Source organism: Eublepharis macularius, chromosome 9, assembly GCF_028583425.1.
Source record: "Eublepharis macularius isolate TG4126 chromosome 9, MPM_Emac_v1.0, whole genome shotgun sequence".
NCBI classification, from domain to species: Eukaryota; Metazoa; Chordata; class Lepidosauria; order Squamata; family Eublepharidae; genus Eublepharis; species Eublepharis macularius.
In genome coordinates this window covers 45,775,834-45,798,668 of record NC_072798.1, presented here as the reverse complement: position 1 = coordinate 45,798,668, position 22,835 = coordinate 45,775,834, and the positions used below count along the sequence as shown (strand labels likewise).

The 22,835-nt window shown below is 41.3% G+C and overlaps 1 protein-coding gene across 4 annotated transcripts in view; it reads left to right on the top strand.

Moving 5' to 3' along the window:
• The window catches only part of TMPO (thymopoietin), a 30,687-nt gene extending 11,578 nt beyond the window's left edge, over window positions 1-19,109 (top strand). The window contains exons 4-9 of one of the 4 annotated variants that reach the window (XM_054988025.1): window positions 1,716-1,816; window positions 6,868-6,987; window positions 7,097-7,192; window positions 7,592-7,702; window positions 8,420-8,514; window positions 17,640-19,109. In XM_054988025.1, coding sequence (XP_054844000.1) covers window positions 1,716-1,816; window positions 6,868-6,987; window positions 7,097-7,192; window positions 7,592-7,702; window positions 8,420-8,514; window positions 17,640-17,931 — 815 coding nt within the window. In that variant the 3' untranslated portion in view covers window positions 17,932-19,109. The remainder of the gene's footprint in view (window positions 1-1,715; window positions 1,817-6,867; window positions 6,988-7,096; window positions 7,193-7,591; window positions 7,703-8,419; window positions 8,515-17,639) is intronic. The other 3 variants (XM_054988026.1, XM_054988027.1, XM_054988028.1) reach the window with 3 other exon arrangements.
• Window positions 19,110-22,835: the final 3,726 nt, after the last annotated feature.

Genomic DNA, 22,835 nt, shown 5'->3' with positions numbered 1-22,835 from the left:
GAAATCCAAGCTCTCTTGAGTCAATGGGTTTTTATTGAGAGATCACAGGCTTCGCCATACATATGTCCATAGGTTACACAGAAGCAATTAAAGGCGTCTGGCTGTACACAGGTCTCTTGTTAAGAATGATGCATTGAGTACACGATACATTATATCAACCCTTCTCCGTGTCCCCCACCCCTCCAGTTCTCCCAGCCTAACATAATCAGTAGCAGAATGGGAAGGAGCCGTCCCAAGGCCGCTGTGGCGAGCCATCCAAGATAAGGGCTCAACCGTCCTGGAATCTGGAAAGCAACAAGGGAACAGGTGCATGAGGCTATTGCAACATATCTTAAGCTGGGTAACAATATGGAGGGACAGTGGGCAACAATCCTGACATATACTTTGTATGTAGAGTTGGGAATGTTGCAAAAAAGTGTTTTGATCATGTATACTACCATACACCTGTACTCTAGTATACTCTTGTACTGTATACATGGGCAGGGAGTTGTCCATTCCTTGCTATATGCGTAAACTGTATGCACTTTTGAATGGCTCAGTGAAGCCATTGTCTTTGCTAGCTGTGTGTTCAGTTGTATCTGTAAAATTGTACAAAAGTTTTGAATCATTCAGTTTTGAAATTAATCCTCTTAAGAAAAATCAGATAAGAATATTGCATTTAACAGCTAGCATTATCTATTGCCAGTGGGACAACATTTAGTGACCATTAGCTGAATTTTAGGAATCATTGCTGAGCACACATTTGCTAGGTTTTCTCTCTAGTGTTAATGTTCTCAAGATTCAAATGGCTGGATAATTAGTAAGCTTGCTTTTCTTATGCCAAATTCTTAACATATGGTATTTCTTAATTAGCATTGGTTGTAAGACTTTCTTAGTAGTAGTAGATGGAAACAGTTTTACAATCACTATCTGTACTTTCTGTCTAATGCCTCTTCTGAGACCCAGTCTGTACATGCAGGAGAGTGAGATGAATAAGCCTGGAACTTCTTTTTTTTATTTTACCCAACCTTTCTCCTGGGGATCTAAAGCTGCTTACATTGTTCTTCAGTCCTCAAATTTATCCTCACAGCAACCCTGTAAGGTAGACTAGGCTGAGAGTGTGAGTAGTCCAGTGATCTAACAAGCATCCAAGGTAGATTGGAGAGCCATACCTGCATTTCCCATACCCAAGGCTGACACTCTAACCATTATACCATGCTGGCTCTTACAACCTTTCTTCATCACTTTCTGAATTCTTCAGCTGTATGTGTGTGTGTTTTGCAGGTACAATTTCGAATAATGGTTTGAATTCTAAGGCACTGACAGTAAGACATCTTTTCCCTTGTTCCTCTCCCCCCCTCTCCCATATCAGTTCCTGATGATCCTTGGAAAGTTAATTCCACAGTCACAGGACCTCCGTGGGCACACATGGGATGTGGGGAATACAGTGAGGAAGGAGGAGGAAAATTACCTTTCTGCCTCTTATACCCTCACTGCAGTCACCCCCCACCTGTCCAGTCCATAACATCTGTTTTGTATTGTGTAAAGACCAAAGAGGTTTTAACTTACAGTCTAGGGTCTTAATGGTCATTTACAGTGGTTATGCTTCAGCCTTTAGCATAACTTCTTACAGTGATGTTTGGAAAATATTCATATAATTTTTTAAAAAGTGGCAACACTTTCTTGTAACAGTAGAATATTGAGCTACAAAAGACTAAAATGACATTTGTTCCCAGATCCAAAGATAGAGCTCAAACTTGAGAAGAGAGAACCACTGAAGGGCAAAACAAAGGTTCCAGTAACAGTTAAGCAACGGAGAATTCCTGAACATAACCAGGTATCATTATATTGAAGCTATTTTCTTATCAGCGAATCGCAACAAAACTATTCCTCAAGAGTAACTTTTGTTTTGTACTAATACTGATCCAAGCCTATCTAGTTTCAGCAACATTGCTGTGTCATGTGCCCTCAAATTACTCTGACCAGTGCTCTGCATGCATACTAAGGTGTAAGTTATAAACTTTCAAAAGACAAAGTCTTGTCTTAACAAGGTGTTTGGGTCACATAATTAAAGGCTCATAAGAAGTTGCCAGTGGGTTTGGGGGATATAAATAGTTGGAAAATCTCCCCTTCCGTGCACCAGTACAGTAGTGTGAGACTACTGAGCTTGGGAGCTACATGAGTAACTTCCTGCTTCCCTGAGTCCTGAACTTCAGCAGCCTATCACTACAACCTATCACTCTGACTGTTGTGGTTCAGGGCTAGGTAAGCAGGAAGGTACTCTGTATTCCAAAATATGAGTGCTACTGAGGCAGAGGGGTATGTTTTAGATGCATGGGAAAGTTTGAAGGAGGGGTTGTCATGTGCCTCATGGTGCACATCTGATGTGCCCCTCCTTCCCCAGCTACTATCACTTCTTTTCTAAGTTACCTCAAGAGCTTGAACCCGATACATATATGCAATGCTAGAGCATCCTGGAATTAGGAACTGTGGATGAGAATTAAGACCTAGAGATGCAGTAGAGTATTGCTGTCACTACCTGAAGTAGATTCCAGGTGTTTGGACCTCTTGAAGTATATTGGAAGTGGGGCATGCCTTTTCCCTGAAACCCCTCCCCCCAAAGGTTAACTTTCTGTTAATATGTGGTTTGTGATTGAAATCCACATGTGATGAAACAGCAAGCTTAGGAAGTAGGATTAGTGATGCGTAATTGTCCAATTAATATCTTCCTTTTGAATTTTGGCATGTTTCAGAAATTCTTAACTTTTATTACTGGTGTTTAAATCTGATTTTTTGAGTAAGATCACAAAAGACTTAGCTAATTGTGTTTGGAGAGAGCTCCTGTATACTGAAGCCTCAGTCTTAGGAACACTTAATAATTAGGTTGGCTGAAACTAAAACTATGCCTCTTTAATTTGAGAATAAATATCAGACATGTTAAACAAATTCAGTATTAAAACCGAAACATTTACGTGGGTTTTCACGCAATTTAAAATACTTCCACTGATCAACTATAATAAAAATGAATAAAGTATCACCAGGTTGCCATGTTGATCCAAAGAAAAATTCCCAAAATTAAATCAATGAAAAATCCTTTTTATTTAAAATATTCATTAGCCACCTTTCTGTCTTGCAGAATAAAATAAGAATACAATTAATAAAAAAAAAAAACAATTTAAAAACCCAGTTCAGGACAGCCGCTCTACATAAACACGAAGTTAATTAAAAGCGGTTGCCTCCTGAAGATCAGCTGTGAGAAGACCATGCACACCTCCATGAGGATGCTGTTCCATAATCGTGGGACTGTACTGAAAAGTCCCTCTTGTGTACCCACCAAGAAACCTCCTTTAGCTGATGGGACAGTCAGGAGGGCCACTCCCTGTGATCTTTATTCCCAGGCATGAACTTATGATGTAGGCTCAGGAGCAGATTTGTAGCCAGTATAATTGCTGTAATATTGGGGTCACTTGCTCCTGATAGATGGGCCCAACCAGCAGTCTAGCCACAGCATTCTGCACTAGCTGTAGCTTTCAAACACTCTTCAAGGGTAGCCCCAAGTAGAATGCATTGCAATAGTCCAATCTAGATGTGGCTACATCTAACTAAGCCAGAAGTGCACGCAGCTGATGCATTGACCGAAGCTGGGCAAAAGCTCTCCAAACCACGCAGCTACCTGGTTTTTTAAGGTGATTGCTATGTCAAGCAGCACTCCCAAGGTGCAAACCTGGCTTCTCAAGGGAAATATAACCCCATCCAAGACAGGAGAGATCTCAGGTTCCTGGTCTATCTTTCTTCTAACCTGGAGAAACTGTCTTGTTAGGATTCAGTTTCAGCTAGTTCTTCCTCATTCAGCCCATTACTGACTCCAAGCACCAGTTCAGAACATCAACAGCATCCTTGGAATTAGATGGAATATTTGTGGTATCGGAGCCCAAACCTGATGACCACTTCCAGTGACTTCATATAGATATTAAATATCATGGGGGATAAGACTGAATTTTGTAGAACCCCACAGGCAAGTGGCCAAGAGGCACTCTGAGAGCAGCCTCTCAGATAGGACTTGAACCACTGTAACACAGTGCTCCTTAGTCCCAGCACCAAGGGGTGGCTCAGCAATTGTCAATTGTAAGAGAGCTAGCAGAGCTGAGAGAGCTAGCAGGGTCATATTCCTACATCTAGTTCTCAGTTGAGGTTATCAACCAAGGTAACCAAAACAGTCTGTTCCAAACCCTGAAGCCAGATTGAAATGGGTCCAGAAAATCAGTCTCTTCCAAGAGCCCTTGGAGCTGGAAAGCAACCACCCACTCTCACATCTTACCTAAGAATGGAAGATTGGAGACTGTCTGGAAGTTCTCCAGCATGCTAGGGCTCAGGGAGGGCTTTTTCAAAACAGGTCTAGTCACTGCATCCTTGTGCAGGGGTGGCACAACTCCTACTATCAAGGGAGCATTTACCACGCCTCTTCCCCACTGGGTGAGTCCCCTCTGTCAGCTTTTATCAGCCAAGAAGGGCAAGGGTTGAGAGCACAGGTAGTAGTCCTCGCCTCTCCAAGGATCTTGTCCTCTTCCTCAGGCTCCACAAGCCAAAAGGAATCCATATAAATCAGACAAGAGAATACCAAAGGTACATCATCTGAACATGCCAACCAAAAGTGATTCAAAACATGCCAACCAAAAGTGATTCAAAACTTTTCATCAGATTGGATTTTGAAAAACAAAGCAGTAAAAGTTTTAGGTCATGATCTTGAGACCATTTGTCCCTTCCTGTCTGAAGAATCATACGGACTTGGGAAGTGCTGACATGTAGGCCTTTTGTAAAGAAGACAGGGAGAAGAGTGATGGCCTCTGTTCAGAATATAAAAACCTGTCGTTCAGATGCATGCCTGACACTAACATTCAGGTCTTTTAAAAGGCTGAAGCGGGGGCTACTCATTACATTAATAAATTTGGAGATTAATGTGATGGTATTATTCTTCTTGTCATCTTTCCACAAAGCCAGTGATGCCAACTGACAAGTCTTCCCTATGTACCAGTATCTCCTAAATCTACATGACTCTCCAGCAGTAGCAGACTATTCTCAGAGGAATATTAAATATGGAACTGAAGCTTGAATTATTTATTGACTTCAGTATGAGATAGATAAGAGTGTCTAATAATCATGTTTTACAAAATGTCACTTGTTAGCAGGGCTCATTTTGAGGGGGAACGCGCAGGAATGCAGTTCCGGTAGTTCTCCAAAGAGGTCATATGTCAGGTGGCCCCGCCCACCTGGTTTTTGGCCATTTTGGGCCCGTTTTGGCCTGGATTGGGCCTAAAACAGCCAGGATTTGTCCCAAAATGGCCAGGATCAGGCCTCTTATGGGTGGTGGATCACTCTCCCACTCAGCAGCGGCCCAATTCTGACCATTTTGGGCCACTTTTCAGCCCCTTTTTGCCATTTTAGTCCAATTTCGGCCCCGAATGGCCAGGATTGGGTCCAAAAGAGCCAGGATAGGTGAGGTCAGGGGGTGTGGCATGTGCAAATCATCTATGCCAATGACACACTTCTGTCAATGTCAGGGGGCGTGTCACATGCTAATGAGTTATGCTAATGGGTTCCTGCAGCTCTTTTTCTACGAAATGACCCCTGCTTGTTAGTATTATTTTGTATCTGTACGGAGGCACACTTTTATGTAGCCCTTCATGTTATGCCACATTTCTAACAGTTATCTGTCTCTGACAAGCAGAAACAGTCTTATAGAAACAGTGATACCAGTTTATTCATCAAACATTCCATGGATTGGGTTTAAATTTCTAAAATTCTATGTTTTCCTACTAGATACGTATTCTTACAACTAAAAACAAAGTTGTCTGAAGTATGTAAGTTCCTTCATCCTTATATAAACAGCTCTTTATGCCCACAAACATTCAACTTCTTTTCCTGATGGTGAATAACATGTTAATTTGTATTCTAGCCTTACGCCTCAGCTGTAAATAGAAGCAGCTAAGCCTCTAATGCAAGTGGCAAAAAACTGGTAAAACTGCTCATCAAAGAAAGCTGAACATTTGCTTTAAGTGCACTTGGTTTTATACCTGAATCTGGTTTCCTCCCTGGAGCAGTTTAAGGCAATTCAGTATTTCAAAGAACATTTTTACTCATTGAAAACATGTATTGTAGCATATAGAACTCTGGAAGAAAAAAACTAACCCTGTTTCCTGAATCTGAAAATCAGCTTAGTCCAGTAAATGAATGGTAGCTTGCTTACCTGAGAGGGGATTATTTTTTAATGTTTTAGGGTCCTGAATATAGCAAATATTCCCAAATGACTGTTTTGTTATAGTAAGTACCGCTCCACTGGTTTGCCACTGTAGTTATAAGTGCTTTGTTTGTGGGTTTGTTTGTTTGTTTGGTTTCTAAACAGATTTTCTAGATTACCAAGGAAAAAACCTTAAAAGAGCTTTATTTATTAATTTTATATTTCACCCCTTTCCATCATGAAATTAAAAACTGCATTCATAGGGTTCCCCAGAGGTCTCTCAGCCAAGCATTGACGAGACCTATACTTCTTAACTTTCATAAGCTGCATCCAGCATATGCCTTGCTTAGGGACATAACTTCAGCTTTCTATAGATGTATGTATTCATTTTAGAGCAATAATGATTGTAGATTTCTAACAAACTTCCATTTGTTTTATTTGTGTCAGAAACAGAGTTTTCCTTTATAGCAGGTGATGAGAGAATACTTCTTTGTCAGCTTTCCAAATCTAATGTGCCATTTTAAGGAGTCAAGCAGCCTATTTCTAAATCTATCCTGGGAATTTGCATGTATACCATTGTAGCATTTGATTATAGCAATTTACTGTAGGGACATGGCTTTCATATACTTGCTAATTGTTTGATGCTTAATTAGAACTATTCTCAAGATGAAGTTACTGAGACATTCTGGAGAAGTGGAGCTTCAAAAAGTGGACTTCTGCAGGCATTTTCTAGGGAATCTGCAACAGTATCGAGAAGAGCAACAAGGAAAAGGGTGATGCAAGGCTAATTTGCAATCTAGACTTTTATTTTCCTCATTCTCAGGACCCTAGTAACTGCTGTATATTTATTTTTGTTTGTGTTTTTGTTTTTTAAACAAACAGGTTGAAACTGCTGTACTGTTGCCTGCACATGATGCAGTCATGTCAGAGAGTACTCCCATAGCTGAAACTGTAGTGGCTTCAAGCAACGAGACCCTAGTAAATATATTGAATTTGCAAGAGGTGGTATTCTATCATTTTCCTCCTCATGGAAAAAGCTCCAGTAGATCTTTCTTTTGGAAAAATAATGGGTGCTTCCTGTTCTTAAAATACTGTGCTGTTGCTCATCAGTCTGGTGCTAACTAATTAGCAAGTAAAAGCGGCAGGAGATATATTGAGCTAGACCTTCTGAATTCTCTTCTTACATTCACCAGAAGTTGCTTTAGTATGTAGTGACTAATAGGCTAGATGTTTTCTCTGACCTGTCTGCAATTTTATTTTAAAATCACTGTTGAAATTTCTCTGTGAGGATTGGCTTCTGAAATAGAAAGCTTCCTGGCTTAGGTTTTTATTGCTGGTTCTGTTGTTGATTCTGAGTTTGAACAATTTGAATTTCAGCAGGTTGTCAATAGGGTGCCTGGAAATGTCAAGCATGCAGATCCTGTACAGTCAATCAGTGACTTCTCAAAGTTGCCCAGAAGAACACCAAAGAAACCATTGACAACTGAAGTAAATGAATTATACTTAGATTGTTTATTTGTAGAAAGGGAGGAGGGTATCTTTCTTAACTTGTTGATCCCTGGCTTTTAACTTGGAGATATACTCATAGATTTGTTTTCCTGGATTCATTTCTGGGTATCACCTTTGCTTGTGATAGGGAAACAAATTTGATAATACATGGATCCTAAAAGCTTAAATTATTACTTCCTAACTTTCTGACTGCATCAGATTAATCTTGAACTAATTCTGTACACTCAAGACAGCATTATAGATTTCTTCCATGCATCCCTATACTATACCTGTGCAAAACAGGCTTCCAAACCATATATGCCAACTGTTCTCTTGACCACAAATACTGGGGTTTGAGAAAGTTCATATCAAGTTATTAATTACGCTGGTCTCACACAAAAGCATGTTCAGTGCAGTTATGGAGTTGATGACAGAGCCTGGTCAGGTTCATTACAGAACAGCATACATCTTGTTGAAAAAACCACAGGATGGTACAGGGAATATTCAGACACAACAAATGGCCAAACAGAACAAAGTAACCAAACTTCAGTCAACAGCAAAACTCCAGGAAATATACTACTTGCATTGCACTGCTTATATCACATTCTTTTTTTAATCACACAGAGACATGCTTGTGTTCATGTATTCATTCTCTTTTTACTACAGTTTTTCATATTTATAGATTTTAATTCATTTTTCATCTAATTTTTTTTACAGCTGATGGAAAAACCACTTATAGAAGAAAGAAGACTAGAAAGAGATATTCTTAAAGAAATGTTCCCTTATGAGGCATCAACACCCACAGGAATTAGGTATTTCTGGTTGCAGTTAGGTTTTTGTGACATGAAACGGTTGCGTCTTTCCAAATTTAAACATCAGGTTTCTGCAATTGGCTTTGTTTTAATTGATACTAATTTCTTTGATTTTCATAGTTGGTCTTCTAAAGCAGGGGTCTCCAGCATGGAGCCCATTGGAGTCATGGCCCCTGCTAGCACCTTTCCTGGTTCCTACCAGGTGCAGGCTTTTGTCCAGCAGGGCTTCTGATCAGCCATTGGTGATCTGATTGGCTGTGCAGTTTTTTTAATTGTGTTGACTGCAGGGGCTACCACAGGACAAGGATCTTCACTTCACTGTGAAGTAAGCTGTGTATATGCAAGATCATATTTCCAAATAATGTGATCACTTTAAAAGGCATCCTGTTAAGCAGAGCTTCTGCTTGAAATGCTGAAGTTAGTTAAGCATTTTGTTATTCCTGACATTGTGTTGTTGGGTCTGTCTTCCATGGCAGCCATTTTGTGGTTGTGCCCACCAATCTGTGTCAGAATGCCGAAGGTGCAATAGGATCAAAGAGTTTGGGGACCCCTCTTCTAAAGAGATGTTAAGGACATATAGATACAGAAAATCCGTCTTTTCCCCATGTGGTACTAATAGTTCATCTATGATCTTCTTGTGCAGTCCTACATGGAACTGCGCACGCACAGGCCTGCGGACTTCAGAGGTTTTTTAAAGCTCATAACCACTAGGGGGCGCCCTCACCTCTCAGTGCACCTATGCAGCCATCTTTCCCGCCAAAAACGGCTCCTAAGAGGCAGGGCGCCCCTGACGTACCCTCAGTTCGTCTTTTGCCACTAACTTGAGAGGTTCTTGCTCATCTCTACTTCTTATCTGTAAGAATGTCGGAGAAAGGTTTATTTAAGAGATTTGTTTCATGCAATAGAAAATGACCAAATCCGATGGCCATTCAATCTGCCTGTATTGTTTGGGGGATACCCACAACGCACAGGCCTGTAAGCACCACCGCACCTTATCCCCGAAGGCCAGAGCAGGCGGGTAGACTGCAGTCCTCTTTGTGGCAGCGTGCCATGGCAGCGACCGATCCTCCAATTCTGGCAAAATCCTCTGCCTCACTGGGATCAGCTACCCTGCCGAAAATTGGGCCCTCCAGAGCCAAGACACCTTGCTCCCATTCTTCCCTGGCCCATACCGAGTTCCGACCATCGGATCTGAACATCTCAGTTCGGAGCTCCTCGGAACAGACTGTGCTCACCTTATCGGATCCGATCCCTTCGGACTCGAGACCGACGAGGATGCCTTCAGAACCACCTGTGGCCACTCTGCATTCTCAATCTAGGTGGGATGGTTCTGTAACTCCAAGGATGTCGGAACCAAGAACTCCTCAGAGTAGAATGGCATCTGATCATCTGAGTCGACGTAGTGATTCGTCAGCAGGATCTTCGGAACCATCTGGTACCAGCCTAGAGAAGAAAAAGAAAAAGAGACACCAGTCTTCCAAACGCGATGAGCAGGTTCTGAAGAGTGTTATAGCTCCACAGCCACCACTGGAACATCGGATCAAGACTAGATCCGAACCACCCGAAAAGAGACATCGAGGCTCCGATGACCAAGTCTCACCTCGAAACACTCCCCAATCTAAGTGTTCTGCAGAAGAGGATGTCATCTTAGTTGAAAATTCAGATCACCCTTCCAGGGTTCTTGGTCCTCACGCTCTTCCCAGGATGAGAGGGGCCGCTCGAGAAAGAGCCCATATTATCGGGAAAGAGAGAGCCCTTACTCCAGGTATCACGATCCCTTGGAGGGCTCTGCCTCACGGCAATATTATAGAAAAGGCTCTCTTATCCAGGCTCCAGAAGGCCCCCTAGATTGTCCAGTACTGAATATGATGAGGGCACCCGCTATGAGAGATCCTGTGAATCCCCGCCTTTGGATTCACCTGACGGCGCGATTGGACCTTCGGAAGAAGCATCCCCAATAGATGATTTCTGCACTTACAATGAGCTCCTTCAACATATGGCAAAGGCACTTGAAATCAACATGGCTTCTACAGAGCCACGTTAGAATGACAAGATACTGAAACACATATTCTGGCTCGACACCCACTGTTGCCTTGCCAGTGATTGAAGGCTTTGTAGAGCTATTGACTGGCTTAAATCTTAAGCCGGCTTCCACCCCTGCCACTAATAAGAAGGTAGAGAATCTCTACAGAGTCAAAGATGAACTGTGCCCATTCCTGTCTCTACATCCTCCCCCGTCCTCCCTGGTGACAGAGGACATGCAAGTGAAACCAAAACAAGGGTCCCTGTCAGTTCCTTCAGACAAGGAAAGCAGGAAAATTGATTCTATGGGCAGAAAGGTTTATACGTCTGCAGCCTTTGGCATCAAAATCGCCAGTTATGCAGCAATGATGGCTGCCTATCAATTACTGCTGTGGAATAAGGCGGCAACTTTCATTCCACAACTACCGGCAGATCAGAAGATCTTTCTCCGGGTCATTCAAGAGGAAGCGGTCCATTTGTCCTGCCATCAGATCAATCTGGGCAGGAATATGGCAGATACCTCAGCCAGATCCCTATTTTCAGCGCTTGTCATCTGCAGATTCGTATGGTTGAGAACAACCGCACTGCCAACAGAAACCAGGAACAAGGTTCAAGATCTCCCTTTTGAAGGACAAACCCTTTTCTCGGAGAAGACGGATGACTCCTTATCAAAGAAGCGCAAGGATAGGCTTACGGCACATTCGTATGGCATGCTTCCCTAGCATCAGGCTACAAACCGGCCACAATACAGATCTTTTACTAGAAGCCGTCAACATCGTTTTCACCCTTACCATGGGTACGGTTACCAGCCTCAAAGGCATTATCAAAGCCCACAATCATCCTTTTCGAGGAGGAGACAGGGCAATAAGAACAAACAGGGAGCTCAGCAGCAGCAGACCAAAGACCCGGCACACTCTCAAAAGCAATTACTGACAATTACTGGGACCTGACCCGCTGTTTGGGGACAGGCTATCTTCATTTTTCTCTGAGTGGTGCCTTATTACTTCTCATGTTTGGGTTTTTCAAATCGGTAAAATTGGTTATAAAGTTGAATTCTTACAGTGGCCTGGTCTCCGGCTCCCTACTTTCTCATCCCAGAGTACTCAACCTGGGGTGGTATCTGAGCTCTCAGCCCTATTAGAGAAAGGAGCAATTGAGGAGGTCACAGATAGTTCCCCTCCTCTAGGTTTCTACTCTGATCTTTTTGTGGTAGAGAAAAAGGACGGGGGGGGGGGTCTCTGCCCAATCCTGGACCTTCATGAATTGAATACATTTGCACGGGTCCGTAAATTTAAAATTACCACTTTACAAACAGTCTTAGCTTTGATACCCCCTCAGTGCTGGTCTTAGACCTCAAAGATGCATATTTTCACATTTCTATTTTTCTGGACCATAAGAAGTTCCTCCACTTTACTTATGGTACTCATATTTTCCAGTTACGTGTTCTCCCTTTTGGGTTATCCACTGCCCCCAGGGTTTTTACTAGATGCATAGCAGTGGTTATTGCTTTTCCTAGAACACAAGGTTGTTGTATTTTCCCTTACCTTAATGACTGGTTGATAGTTGGACATTCAGCCGCTGATGTGAATAGACAAATTTCCATTACCCTGTCCACTTGTCTAAGACTGGGCTTATTTGTTAATCAAAAAAAGTCAAAACTTTCCCCTTCAAGGGTCACTCAGTTCATAGGAGCTGTCATTGACGGAATACAGGATGCAGGGTTCTTACCCTGGACAGAGCCCAAAAAATTAGAGTCCTGGTTAGGAAGTTCAAGAGATGCAGGTTTCAATCAGCAAAGGTTATTCAGGTTTTACTAGGATACATGGCTTCCACCATGGCTGTGATCCTGCTGGCGAGGCTTCAAATGCGTCTACTTCAACTCTGGTTCACCTCCGCTTTCTACCCAGAAAGGGACTCCCAGAGTAAGAAGTTTAGTGTCCCTCAGAAGGTCCTTCTATCCCTAGACTGGTGGATGGAGGACTTGAACCTTTATGAAGGTGTCAGATTGGATACAGGCAACCTGAGGTTTCTGTTATGACAGATGCTTCCACTTTAGGTTGGGGCGCTCATTGTTAGGGGTCTTACGCACACAGCATGTGGGACGAAACAGAGTGTGAAGAACACATTAACCTTCTGGAGTTGAGAGCAGTATTCTATGCCTTAGTCTCCTTTTCAGATACTGTTCAGAATAAAACAGTCCAAATTTTGACAGATAATACTGCCATGATGTTTTATATAAACAAACAATGGGGTACGGCATCTATGGTGTTATGTAAAGAAGCAATAAGAATTTGGAATTGGGCAGTAGACCACTCTGTGTGGCAGTCCATATCCCGGGTGTAGATAACACTGTGGCAGATCATCTCAGTAGATTACAGGGAGACAACCATGAGTGGTCCCTTCAAGGCGTGTATCTACGTCCTGTCTTTACAGAGTGGGGGTTTCCCGACTTAGACATTTTTGCTTCGGAAGAAAACTGCAAGACTCCCGTTATTGCTCCAGAGGAGGAGTCGGCCTCGTGTCTCTTGGGGATGCACTTCAGCTAGAGTGGTCCAACTGTCTCTACTATCTGTTCCCTCCGTTTCCACTGTTGGCCAGGGTCCTCTGCAAGGTTCAGGCGTGCAAAACGTCAGCCATCCTGATAGCCTCATATTGCCTGCGACAGCCTTGGTTTCACACGCTCCTGAGACTTCACAAGCGAATGCATCAGTTCCCGATACGACCAGATCTGCTGTCATGGAAAGGGGTGTTCCACCACAAAATACACACACTAAGACTGAGAGCCTGGCTGATCCTTCAAGACAGGTCTTCTCTAAGGGAGTGATGCATGTGCTGGAAAATGCCCGACATTTGTCCACTCAACAATCCTATGCCCTAAAGTGGAATAAGTTTACTGTTTGGTGTCAAGAAAGGGGGTCGAACCCATTAACCTCTCACCTCTCTAAAATCCTTGACTTCCTATGGGGACTCAAGCAAATGGGTTTATCAAACTCATCCATTAAAGTTTACTTGACGGCTTTCTCCGTCTTTCATCCCCCAGTGGATCGCAAGACAATTTTCTCTCGTTACACATCGAAGTTATTTCTGAAACGGTTGAATAACTTGTTTCCCCCTATCAGGGCCTTAGTTCCTCAGTGGTCATTACCCTTGGTTTTGACTAGGCTCCTCTTGAAGCCCTTTGAACCTTTGGCCACTTGTCCTTTACACTTCCTTACTATGAAGGTGGCATTCCTAGTAGCTGTTACCTTGGCTAGGAGAGTGGGGGAGTTAGCAGCGTTATCCTGTGAACCCCCTTATTTGAAGATCCGTTCGGAAAAATAGTCCTTAGGACCAAGGTGGACTTCCTACCAAAAGTAGTGTCTAAATTCCATCTGTCTCAAGAGATCTCTCTATCTGTATTTTTCAGAGATCACACTTTCAAGGCGGAAAGGGCCCTTCATACTTTAGATGTACGTAGGGCTCTACTTTTTTTCTGGACCGTGTAAAGCCCTTTAGGATAGCTTCCAACCGTTTTATGTTTTGCAGGTCCAAATAAAGGGAATAAGGCTAGCTCACAGACATTGACTCACTGGGTAGTTCAGACTATTTTCTTATAAGACTGCAAACTTACCTTGTCTGCTGGAAGTGCATGCTCATTCCACTAGGTCTCAAGCGTCATCAGCAGCCCTTCTGAGAGGCGTCCCACTCCAGGACATCTGTAAAGCAGCGATGTGGGCCTCAGCTGACACGTTTGTCAAGCATTATGCCTTGGACGTCCTGGACAGGAAGGAGACAATAGTGGGCACAGCAGTCCTACAATCAATCTTCCTGTGATGACCCTTCGTTACCTCCACCCAGGTATTTAAGCTTTGTAATCTCCCATGTGGGACTGCACAGGAAGACCGTAGATGAAAAACAGTGTTGCTTACCTGTAACTGTTGTTCATCTAGGTCTTCCGTTCAGGCACACATACCCTCCCTCCTTCCCCGCTAATACTCTTGGTACTTACCTTGTAGTGCGGCGGCGAAAGAGGACCGAGGGTACGTCAGGGACACCCCACCTCTTTGGAGCCATTTTCAGTGGGAAAGATGGCTGCACAGGCGCACTGAGAGGCGAGGGCGCCCCCTAGTGGTTATGAGCTTTAAAAAACCTCTGAAGTGTGCGCATTCCCATGTTTGCTTGCACAGACGACCTAGATGAACAACAGTTACAGGTAAGCAACACTGTTTTTTTTCCAGTTACTGGCTTTCAATATCTGAAGGCTCTTTTCTCTCCCTAATCTAATGGGGGGTAGGGTTAAAGAAGGTGGTTGTGCTTATGTAAATGTTACGTACGCTAACACCATTCCATTGGAACTCTCATATTGATCTTCAGCAGTTGTCACACAGATATCAAAAGCCTTTTCTTGGTTTAGTTTTCTTGGCTTTATATGCCAATGCTTTCTTTTTCACTAATATATGGTATGCATTTCTTGTAAAGCAAGAAATGGTGCTAAGAATAATATGTGTGACAAATAAGTATGCTACAACAGAAAAGGTAGTTGTTAGAGTTTGGGTTGTAGATTGCTTGATGCAGGTAGTCATCAGTCTTTTGATGCTATCTTGTATGAGACCAGTAATTCCTTGCCTTCATAAAGCCTTGCTTTGCAGGAAACTTCTTTAAGTGTGTGTGTGGCGGAGGGACTACATGAGCCAACTGGGAGTCCCATATTCAAATTCCTAGTCTGCTATAAAGCTTACTGGGTGATTTTGGACCAGTCTCACTTTTTCAGCCTAATCTTGGTCTTGTGTCTCTTTTAAAGATAAAAGGAGAGAGTCATAACCACGTATGCTAGTCTGAGCAACTTGATGGAAAGGTAGAATAAAAATATGGTAAAATATGATGCTTGGAGTTCTGCGTATGGAGCTTTCAGTGTCTTTCCATCCCTTACAGATTTCAAAAGGGGGTCTTGATTTCAACTGGGATAAAATGAGGTGAGGCTAAGCTGTTTTCCCCAGTCTGACACAGTCCTTGAAGATGTTCTTTGTCTCCTTAGGGCGCACATACAAGTACCTGTATTTTGTCACATTGGGGCAAATAGCAGCTTCTTGGGGCAATTTCAGATTGGCAAATGATAGAGGCCTTCCCCCCTCATGATCCCATTTGGAAACAGGGGGTCTGGTGCATGATAGCACTAGGAATTTAATTCCATTACATAAATCACTTTTTGATAGTATGTTGTATTCACAGCTAGGCATTGTATTCACAGAACTATCAGCTTTGCATGTAGTTCTCTAATTCTATTTGTGCATTATTCACTATTTGACAGCAATTCTTTTAATGGATTTTAATTTCAAGGTTGAGTCTATCTAATCAATGATGCTCAGACAGTGAAATATTGGTTTTGCTATTAACTTACCTCCTCTTAGTTCCTTGTTTAGCACTGAAATACCAAATGTGCTTGTAACATTGAAGTTAGTTCACACACTGATATGATATAATTATAGTGCCAGGCAGTTTAGCTCTATAGTGTGGAACTTGGATATTTCAGTCCTATAAAAGTAGCTTTCTTGTACTTCTAACAAGGAGGAATATGGACTCTGCTCTTCACGTGCAATAAAACAGTCATATATAAAGCAGTATTCCTCATCTATCTGAAACAGGTGTCCCCAACCTTCTTGAGCCTGCAGACATCTTTGGAATTGACACAGCATGGTGGGCACAGCCACAAAATAGATGTTACACAACGGCTGCCACAGGATACAGAGCCAGCCTCATAATGGTTGCCACAGCTTACATTCAGTTACACAGTGAAGATCCTTAAGCTGTGGTAGCAGCTGCTGCCATCAACACTTTTAAAACTCTGCGCAGACAGTTAAATGGCCAATCAGAAGCCTTACTAGGCAAAAGCTCCCACCTGGCCCTGCCTGCTTTCTAAATACATTAGATGGGCACCAGGAAAAGTGTTAGTGGGCACCACTTTCGGGTACAATTGGTCTAAAATAAATGGCTTTGTATGGGTATATAACTGTTTCACTGTGGTACTGCAGATGCATGGAATATCAAAAACAACTACAGCTTTGTTCATGTACAATTAAAGCAAATTTTAGATTTTTTTCAGGTGGTCTTTGCCCCATTTATTTGTGTTTTTGGGGGGCCCAAACAAGGGCAAGCAGGCCTCAGACCAGACCATTTCTAGATGGATCTTTTCAGTCATCTAGTTAGCATGGCTGGCTGCTGTTCAAAGCCCTCTTCGTCTAAAGGCTCACAGTACCAGGTCTCAAGCTTCCTCTTCGGCCTTCACACAAGGTGTTCTGCTCTCAGGCATTTGCAAAGCAGCTACATGATTGTCATCAGATGCTTTTGTTAAGCGCTACTGTAGACATCAATTCTACATGAGATGTGGCAGTAGCCAGAGCAATGTTATAATACTATGCACTTATTATACATAGTGCACAATTTCTTTAAAGGAGAGTTTATTGTGTTACTGCTACTTGAGTTGATGTTAATAAAATAAGCCTTGGAGAGATTCACCCCGCCGCCTCATTGTGGGTAGCTTGGTAATCTCCCAGTGTGGGACTGCACAGAAGAACAAAGTTCATCGAGTTCTTCTGTGAAAGCACACATTCCCCTCCCCCTCCTGCCCTGCTGTGAACTCTCTGGCAAGAAGGTCCAGTATGAGATTGTGGTGATTCAGGAGGACTGAGGGGAAGGGGTCGCTTCTCCAGGGTAGTCATGTGGCTGCTTAGTCGAGAAAATGAGCTGATACGTGGCCCCTAAATGGAACTTTAAAGAAGTTACAAAAACTTCTCCAGTTGGCTAGCCTGCGTGTGCACAGTCCCAGTGTGGAACTGCCACAAGAACTCTGTGGTTACAGGTAAGTACAGCCCTGTTTTTCAGTTGTCCTGTGCAAGGGGTGGGGAGAGAAGGAACCCACAAGTATGGCAAATTAACCTTGTTCATGTGCATAACTAAAGAAGGTTTGTGATATCTGATTGCAGCCAGAAGATCAAGAAAGATCTCAAACTTTTAATAAGATATTGCTTGGCTAGATATACTTAACCTAAACAATTTGTCATCGTCTTCACTAGAAACTTAATGCTAGAAGCATGGGATGACTTATATCATTACTTCTTAATTAACAGTGCTAGCTGTCGCAGACCAATCAAAGGAGCTGCTGGTCGACCTATAGAGCTCGGTGACTTCAGACTAGAAGAAACCTATTCATCAAAATATATCCCCAAATATGGTGCTTCAGCAGATGTCAAAGCAGAACAACCAACGGTTAAAAAACGCTCCATCCCTATGTGGATAAAAATTCTGCTTTTTGTTACTGTTTCAGTCTTCTTGTTTTTGGTCTACCAGTCTATGGAAACCAACCAAGGAAATCCATTCTCCCAGTTCCTTAAAGGTACCTCTGAGGCAGCTACCAATTGAGTGGTTATATGGCGCACAGAACCTGGTCTCCTATTTTTAATTGTAAAGATCTTGTCAGACCTTTTCTCATCTATTCAGAGACTGCATACAGATAATTATAGCAACGTGAGAAATTGAAAAATAAGTAAGACCGTGTAAATGGACATCACTAACTTTTGTTCAAAGCTAGGAGATCACTTTGTGCCATGAGTAATTTTTTTAGATCTCTGGAACTTCTTGTAGGATTTATTTTTTTAATGTGGACATCATTACATTCATTTGAGATTGTACATTTGTTTTTGCAAACTTTGGAAGCTCAAATGGGCAAAAGTGATAGTAAAATGTGAAAATGTGTTTAAATGTTTTTACTTCATACTAAAAAGATGCTGTACTGAAATTTTCTTTCCTTATCATACTGTTCCTTGGTGGGTGGGAAGGGTTAAGATAATAAAGGGAAATAAATTTTGGGGTGAATTTTGCTAAACTGCAGCTAGGATTAGTGTGTAGTAGTTTTAAGGAAAAAATTGGCATTTTTGTAGAACACTGTAACATTTTAAACAACTGTAAATCTATTGTATACATTTCTGTCTTAGTTTCAAGTGTAGTAACTCCATTTAAGGTTAACCATGATTTTTTATCATCCTCTCCTATTTTAGTGGTTAATCTCATAATTACTGATCTAATTGACAAATAGGTGTCCTTATAGAAAAGCTTATTTATTAGTAAAATTGTGTGGAAATAAAGCTTACGTTAAAATACATTGATTTTTTTACTGAAGAACTAAAATACTAAATCTTAACTGCACTTAAGTCTTACCAGTGTGAAAGGATTATGTTCTGAAGCAAAACCAGCTCTGTTTCTGCATAGATCAACCTCATATTACATTTAGATTTAAGTTTTAAATGTATTTTGTCATTTGAAGCATCATGGATGTTCAAATTCTAAGATTTTCATTCTTGTAGTATGAACAGGGCATTGTTATGCTTCATGTGATAATTTTAAAAATTGCTGCTTCTGGACGCAGCTATTTTAATCTGCCATAATTTGTTTCAATTGCATTATCAGCAAATTCCTTTTTACTTTACTAAGTGTGGATTATTAAATATATAAAGTGAATGTATCAATTTGCAGCACAGATGGGATCTTGATATTATTCCATATTCTATTCAAAATTGCAATAAACTTATTTTTAACTGTAAGTACTAGTCTCATCAAAGTGGCATCAATGAAATATTCTTTAATTTAAATAGAATCTCTTCTTTTGTACAGTCTTACTAGGGCCCAGTTATAGCCAGAGTTGGGCTTTTTTTTTAAAGCAGTTCTGTATTTGCTGTGAGCTCTCTAGGTTCCTAATTGTTTTGAATGATAATCTTTTAATACTTTTCTTCTGTACTCTGAACTTTTAACTGTTACTTGGAATTAATTCTCAGTAATTTCTTGAATAGTTGAGTAAAAGCTTATACCTGCACAAGGCTACAACTTTCACTGATTCAAAAATGTGCAATAAAAAAAATCTGAAGTGTTTTAAGAATAAGTAATATTGGCAAAAGAGCACTGTCAGGAAGGAACAACACAGGATTTTGCTAGTCTTGAATCTGAAAATGCAGCCGCCTTCTGGAAGTAAGACCACTCAGATTTGTTTGCCTCAGTCTCATTTTTAAAAAGCTAGAATACACAGCAGCATAAAATAGGTGACCTAAAATATTCGCATAACAACTGATGTTTAAATTATTTCCCAAGGCCACGTAAAAGTACTGTCTCCCAACAGCATGTTAAAGGAGCCATCATTTAATAGGGAACTGTTTGGGTAGGTAGTTTGTATTCTTGATGATAGTGAAATGGTGCAGTGCAACTGATATACTAATTTTAAAAGCAGGAGACAGCTACGGCACCAGAAGAAGGCAAGGTTGCTTCCCATCTCCTTTGTCCCACAGGGAAAACATAAAAGTTACCATAAGATGCCTATGTGCTTGCTTTCTTCCAAGTACAGAGAAAGTTTATAAAGCCCTGGAAAAAACCCAGGTGGTGTTTTTCTGGGGATTGGGCAAGGAGGGGGAATTGAAATGTGACACTTTCCTATCAAACCTAACCTACTGATTTAACAACATAAAATCCATTGTTAATACAATTGTATATGCTATTTGGCATAATTATGGAATTTAAGAATATAACAGACCATTCTTCCATGGCGAGGTGTCATCTTTCCCCTTCAGTTTGGACAAATCAACAGCAGAGGGAATTGCAGAGATACTTGTTATACACGATTGAGTGATTAAGAGCAGTATCTTGTGATTAACAGTCCCACTCCAGTCAGGAGACCAGCTGTCCGATTGTGATTTCCATTGGCTGCAGCACCCTTCCTGCAGGGTTAAGCCTTGAGGTGGCTGGCCTGTCAGTGTCCCTGGAGGTGATATCTGCAGAAATAGTGAGGTTCTAGTTAACTCCAGACTGCGGGGCCTCAAAGCCTGTCTAGCTGTTTTCTATCCCAGCCAGTTGCTTCCCCCTTCTGATTGGGGCCTTTTATTCCCCCTTCCCCTAGACATTCCCAATTCTGGCATCCCTTAGCTTACTCCTGACCCTTTCTCCCAAGGAGACCTCTCTACCACAGGAAGCTAAGACTGGTTCTTAGTTCCCTTGTTAGATCCTTAGCTACCCCTGCAGACCTGTTTTGTTCTCTCTGTTCTGCAGTTGTGCTGCTGCTGTTCCCACAAATGAGGATGTTCTGGGGTGTGACAAACCTGTACTTGAGAAAGTTGCAAACTGCTACTACCTAGGATACAGTAACACATCTTTAGTAAACAGAAGAGAATGTGGATAGAAACTCATACAATCACAACAGGTAAGACTACCAACACACTTGGAGAAGAAGTTAAACTTAATAATGCTGAAAACCCAACTCTTTGATATATTGTTAAACACACAATATATTTAAACAAAAATCTTGAAAATGTATGTCTACAGAATACATGGTGCTGTAAATTCTTGTATATTTAATTCTATACATTTTGAGTAAAACCTTACCTTTCATTTATTCCAAAATGGGAAAAACAAAAGAAAAATGTGGAAAAATGGAGAAAATCCTCAGACTTTTTCTGTTATATACTTCAAGTGAAAAGAACTTTGTCTCAAGAAGCATTTCATTCACTCTAAATATTTTTCAGTAGCTCCAAAATTCCCCCATTTTTCTGTTGGAAAAATTGGGTGGGTTTTTTCTCCAAATTTCCTGGTTCCTGAACGCTACCATCACTTCTGGGCCTTCACATACCTACTATGGCAAATAATGAGGGGGGGGGTTGCATTGGGAAAACAATAGGCAGATGGTGATGTGATAGAAATTAAATTTAGGAGGAAAGCTTGTTTTGACCCTATTGAATCAAACAATTGCATGAATTCCTGACCACTGACCAATTACTGCAAGTAATTTAAAGATCAGAATACTGCTTTTTTGTTTTTTAGGGCTGTAGGGGAGATGTTGGAGTTTTGATGCTGGCAAAAGGGTAATTCTACTCATGCTGTTCGTTTAGTGCAAATAATCTTTCCCCTGTTATCCTGTCCTATTTACCCCAGGAGCAAGAAAGCATATAGATAATAGTACATCTATTCCCTATGGGAGTCAATCTTCCTCTGGTGTTCTAGCCTCTACAACTTTCAACAAAGTGTGTGGTAATAAAATATAGCCCTTGCAATCTATTTGGTAGTTTCTTACGGAGGTATGTCATGATCAAATAGCAGTAGAAGATACTGGAAAATGCATCAAAGGTAATTTTGAGTTCTCATTTGACACTTCTGCATATTTTAGTAATGCTTTTCATGTGGAAATTGCAAAACGGAAAAGCAAGGCTGTATACTTGCATGGAGGCAGTTATGTATACATTTTATCAAACAACTCTTAATTTTAAATGATTTAATATGTCCATGTAGTTTACATTTAGTGATATTAGTATGCATAAAATCTATAAACCATAATGAAAAGTCTTAATGTTTCTGCTAACTAGAGGTTAAGTGGAGTCAGTTCAACATATCAAATGTTGAAAGTAGTCCCTCTTGAACATAGCTGAGTATTATGGCAGGAGTGTTTGAATAATATTCCTTAAAAAGCACAGCAATTACGTATCTTATCAGTCCGTAGTCTTAACTATGTGAAATTAACATTGCAGTACTCTTGATGCACCGTTTATAACTCATAAGAGAATGACCAGCTAGGGTGGAGTAGGAGGTCTTAGTCTTGATGCTGGTTTCAGTACTATCTATATAACTAGCTTTTAAACAAAGAGGAATAATGCCCACCAAATATGCTTACGGCTCAGAGGTGGAGCACATACTTTGTATGCTAAAGTTCACAAAGTTCTACCTTATATGCCAATCTCTCACTTCTCAGAAGTATGCAAAGAATGTTACTCCATTTGGCATACTGGGGACTTGCCAAGGTGCTGGAGGAGGAACGTTACGGTGCTGCTGTTTAGGCAACAGGGAACAGCACTAGAAGAAAAAGACAAGTTACAGAGGCTTTTGCATGATGATTGTAGAGCAATCCAATTGTTTGGGCTGTGGTACCTAGGCTCACTAACTAATTTCACAGTCAATTTAAAAGGGTTAATTGACTGTTCATAACAGCATCCTATGCGTTCATAATATGACTATTAGAAGACTAATAATACTTAACATCTCTACCTGCACTTCAGAGCTCAAAATGGCTCACGCAATCCTACATAAACATTCTTAGGCTGGAGATAGTATATGGTAGTGAATGCACAGTCATCAATCTCACCAGTTCTCATCTTGGGGCTAATCACTTTTAGTCTGACAAACTAATGTGCAGCCTCATCTCTGATCCTTCAAAGAAAGAACACGAATTCATAAATGTAATACATTGATATCCCAAAATTGCACCTGTGGGGCTGAGGCTACTTTAAAGTTCCCTTATT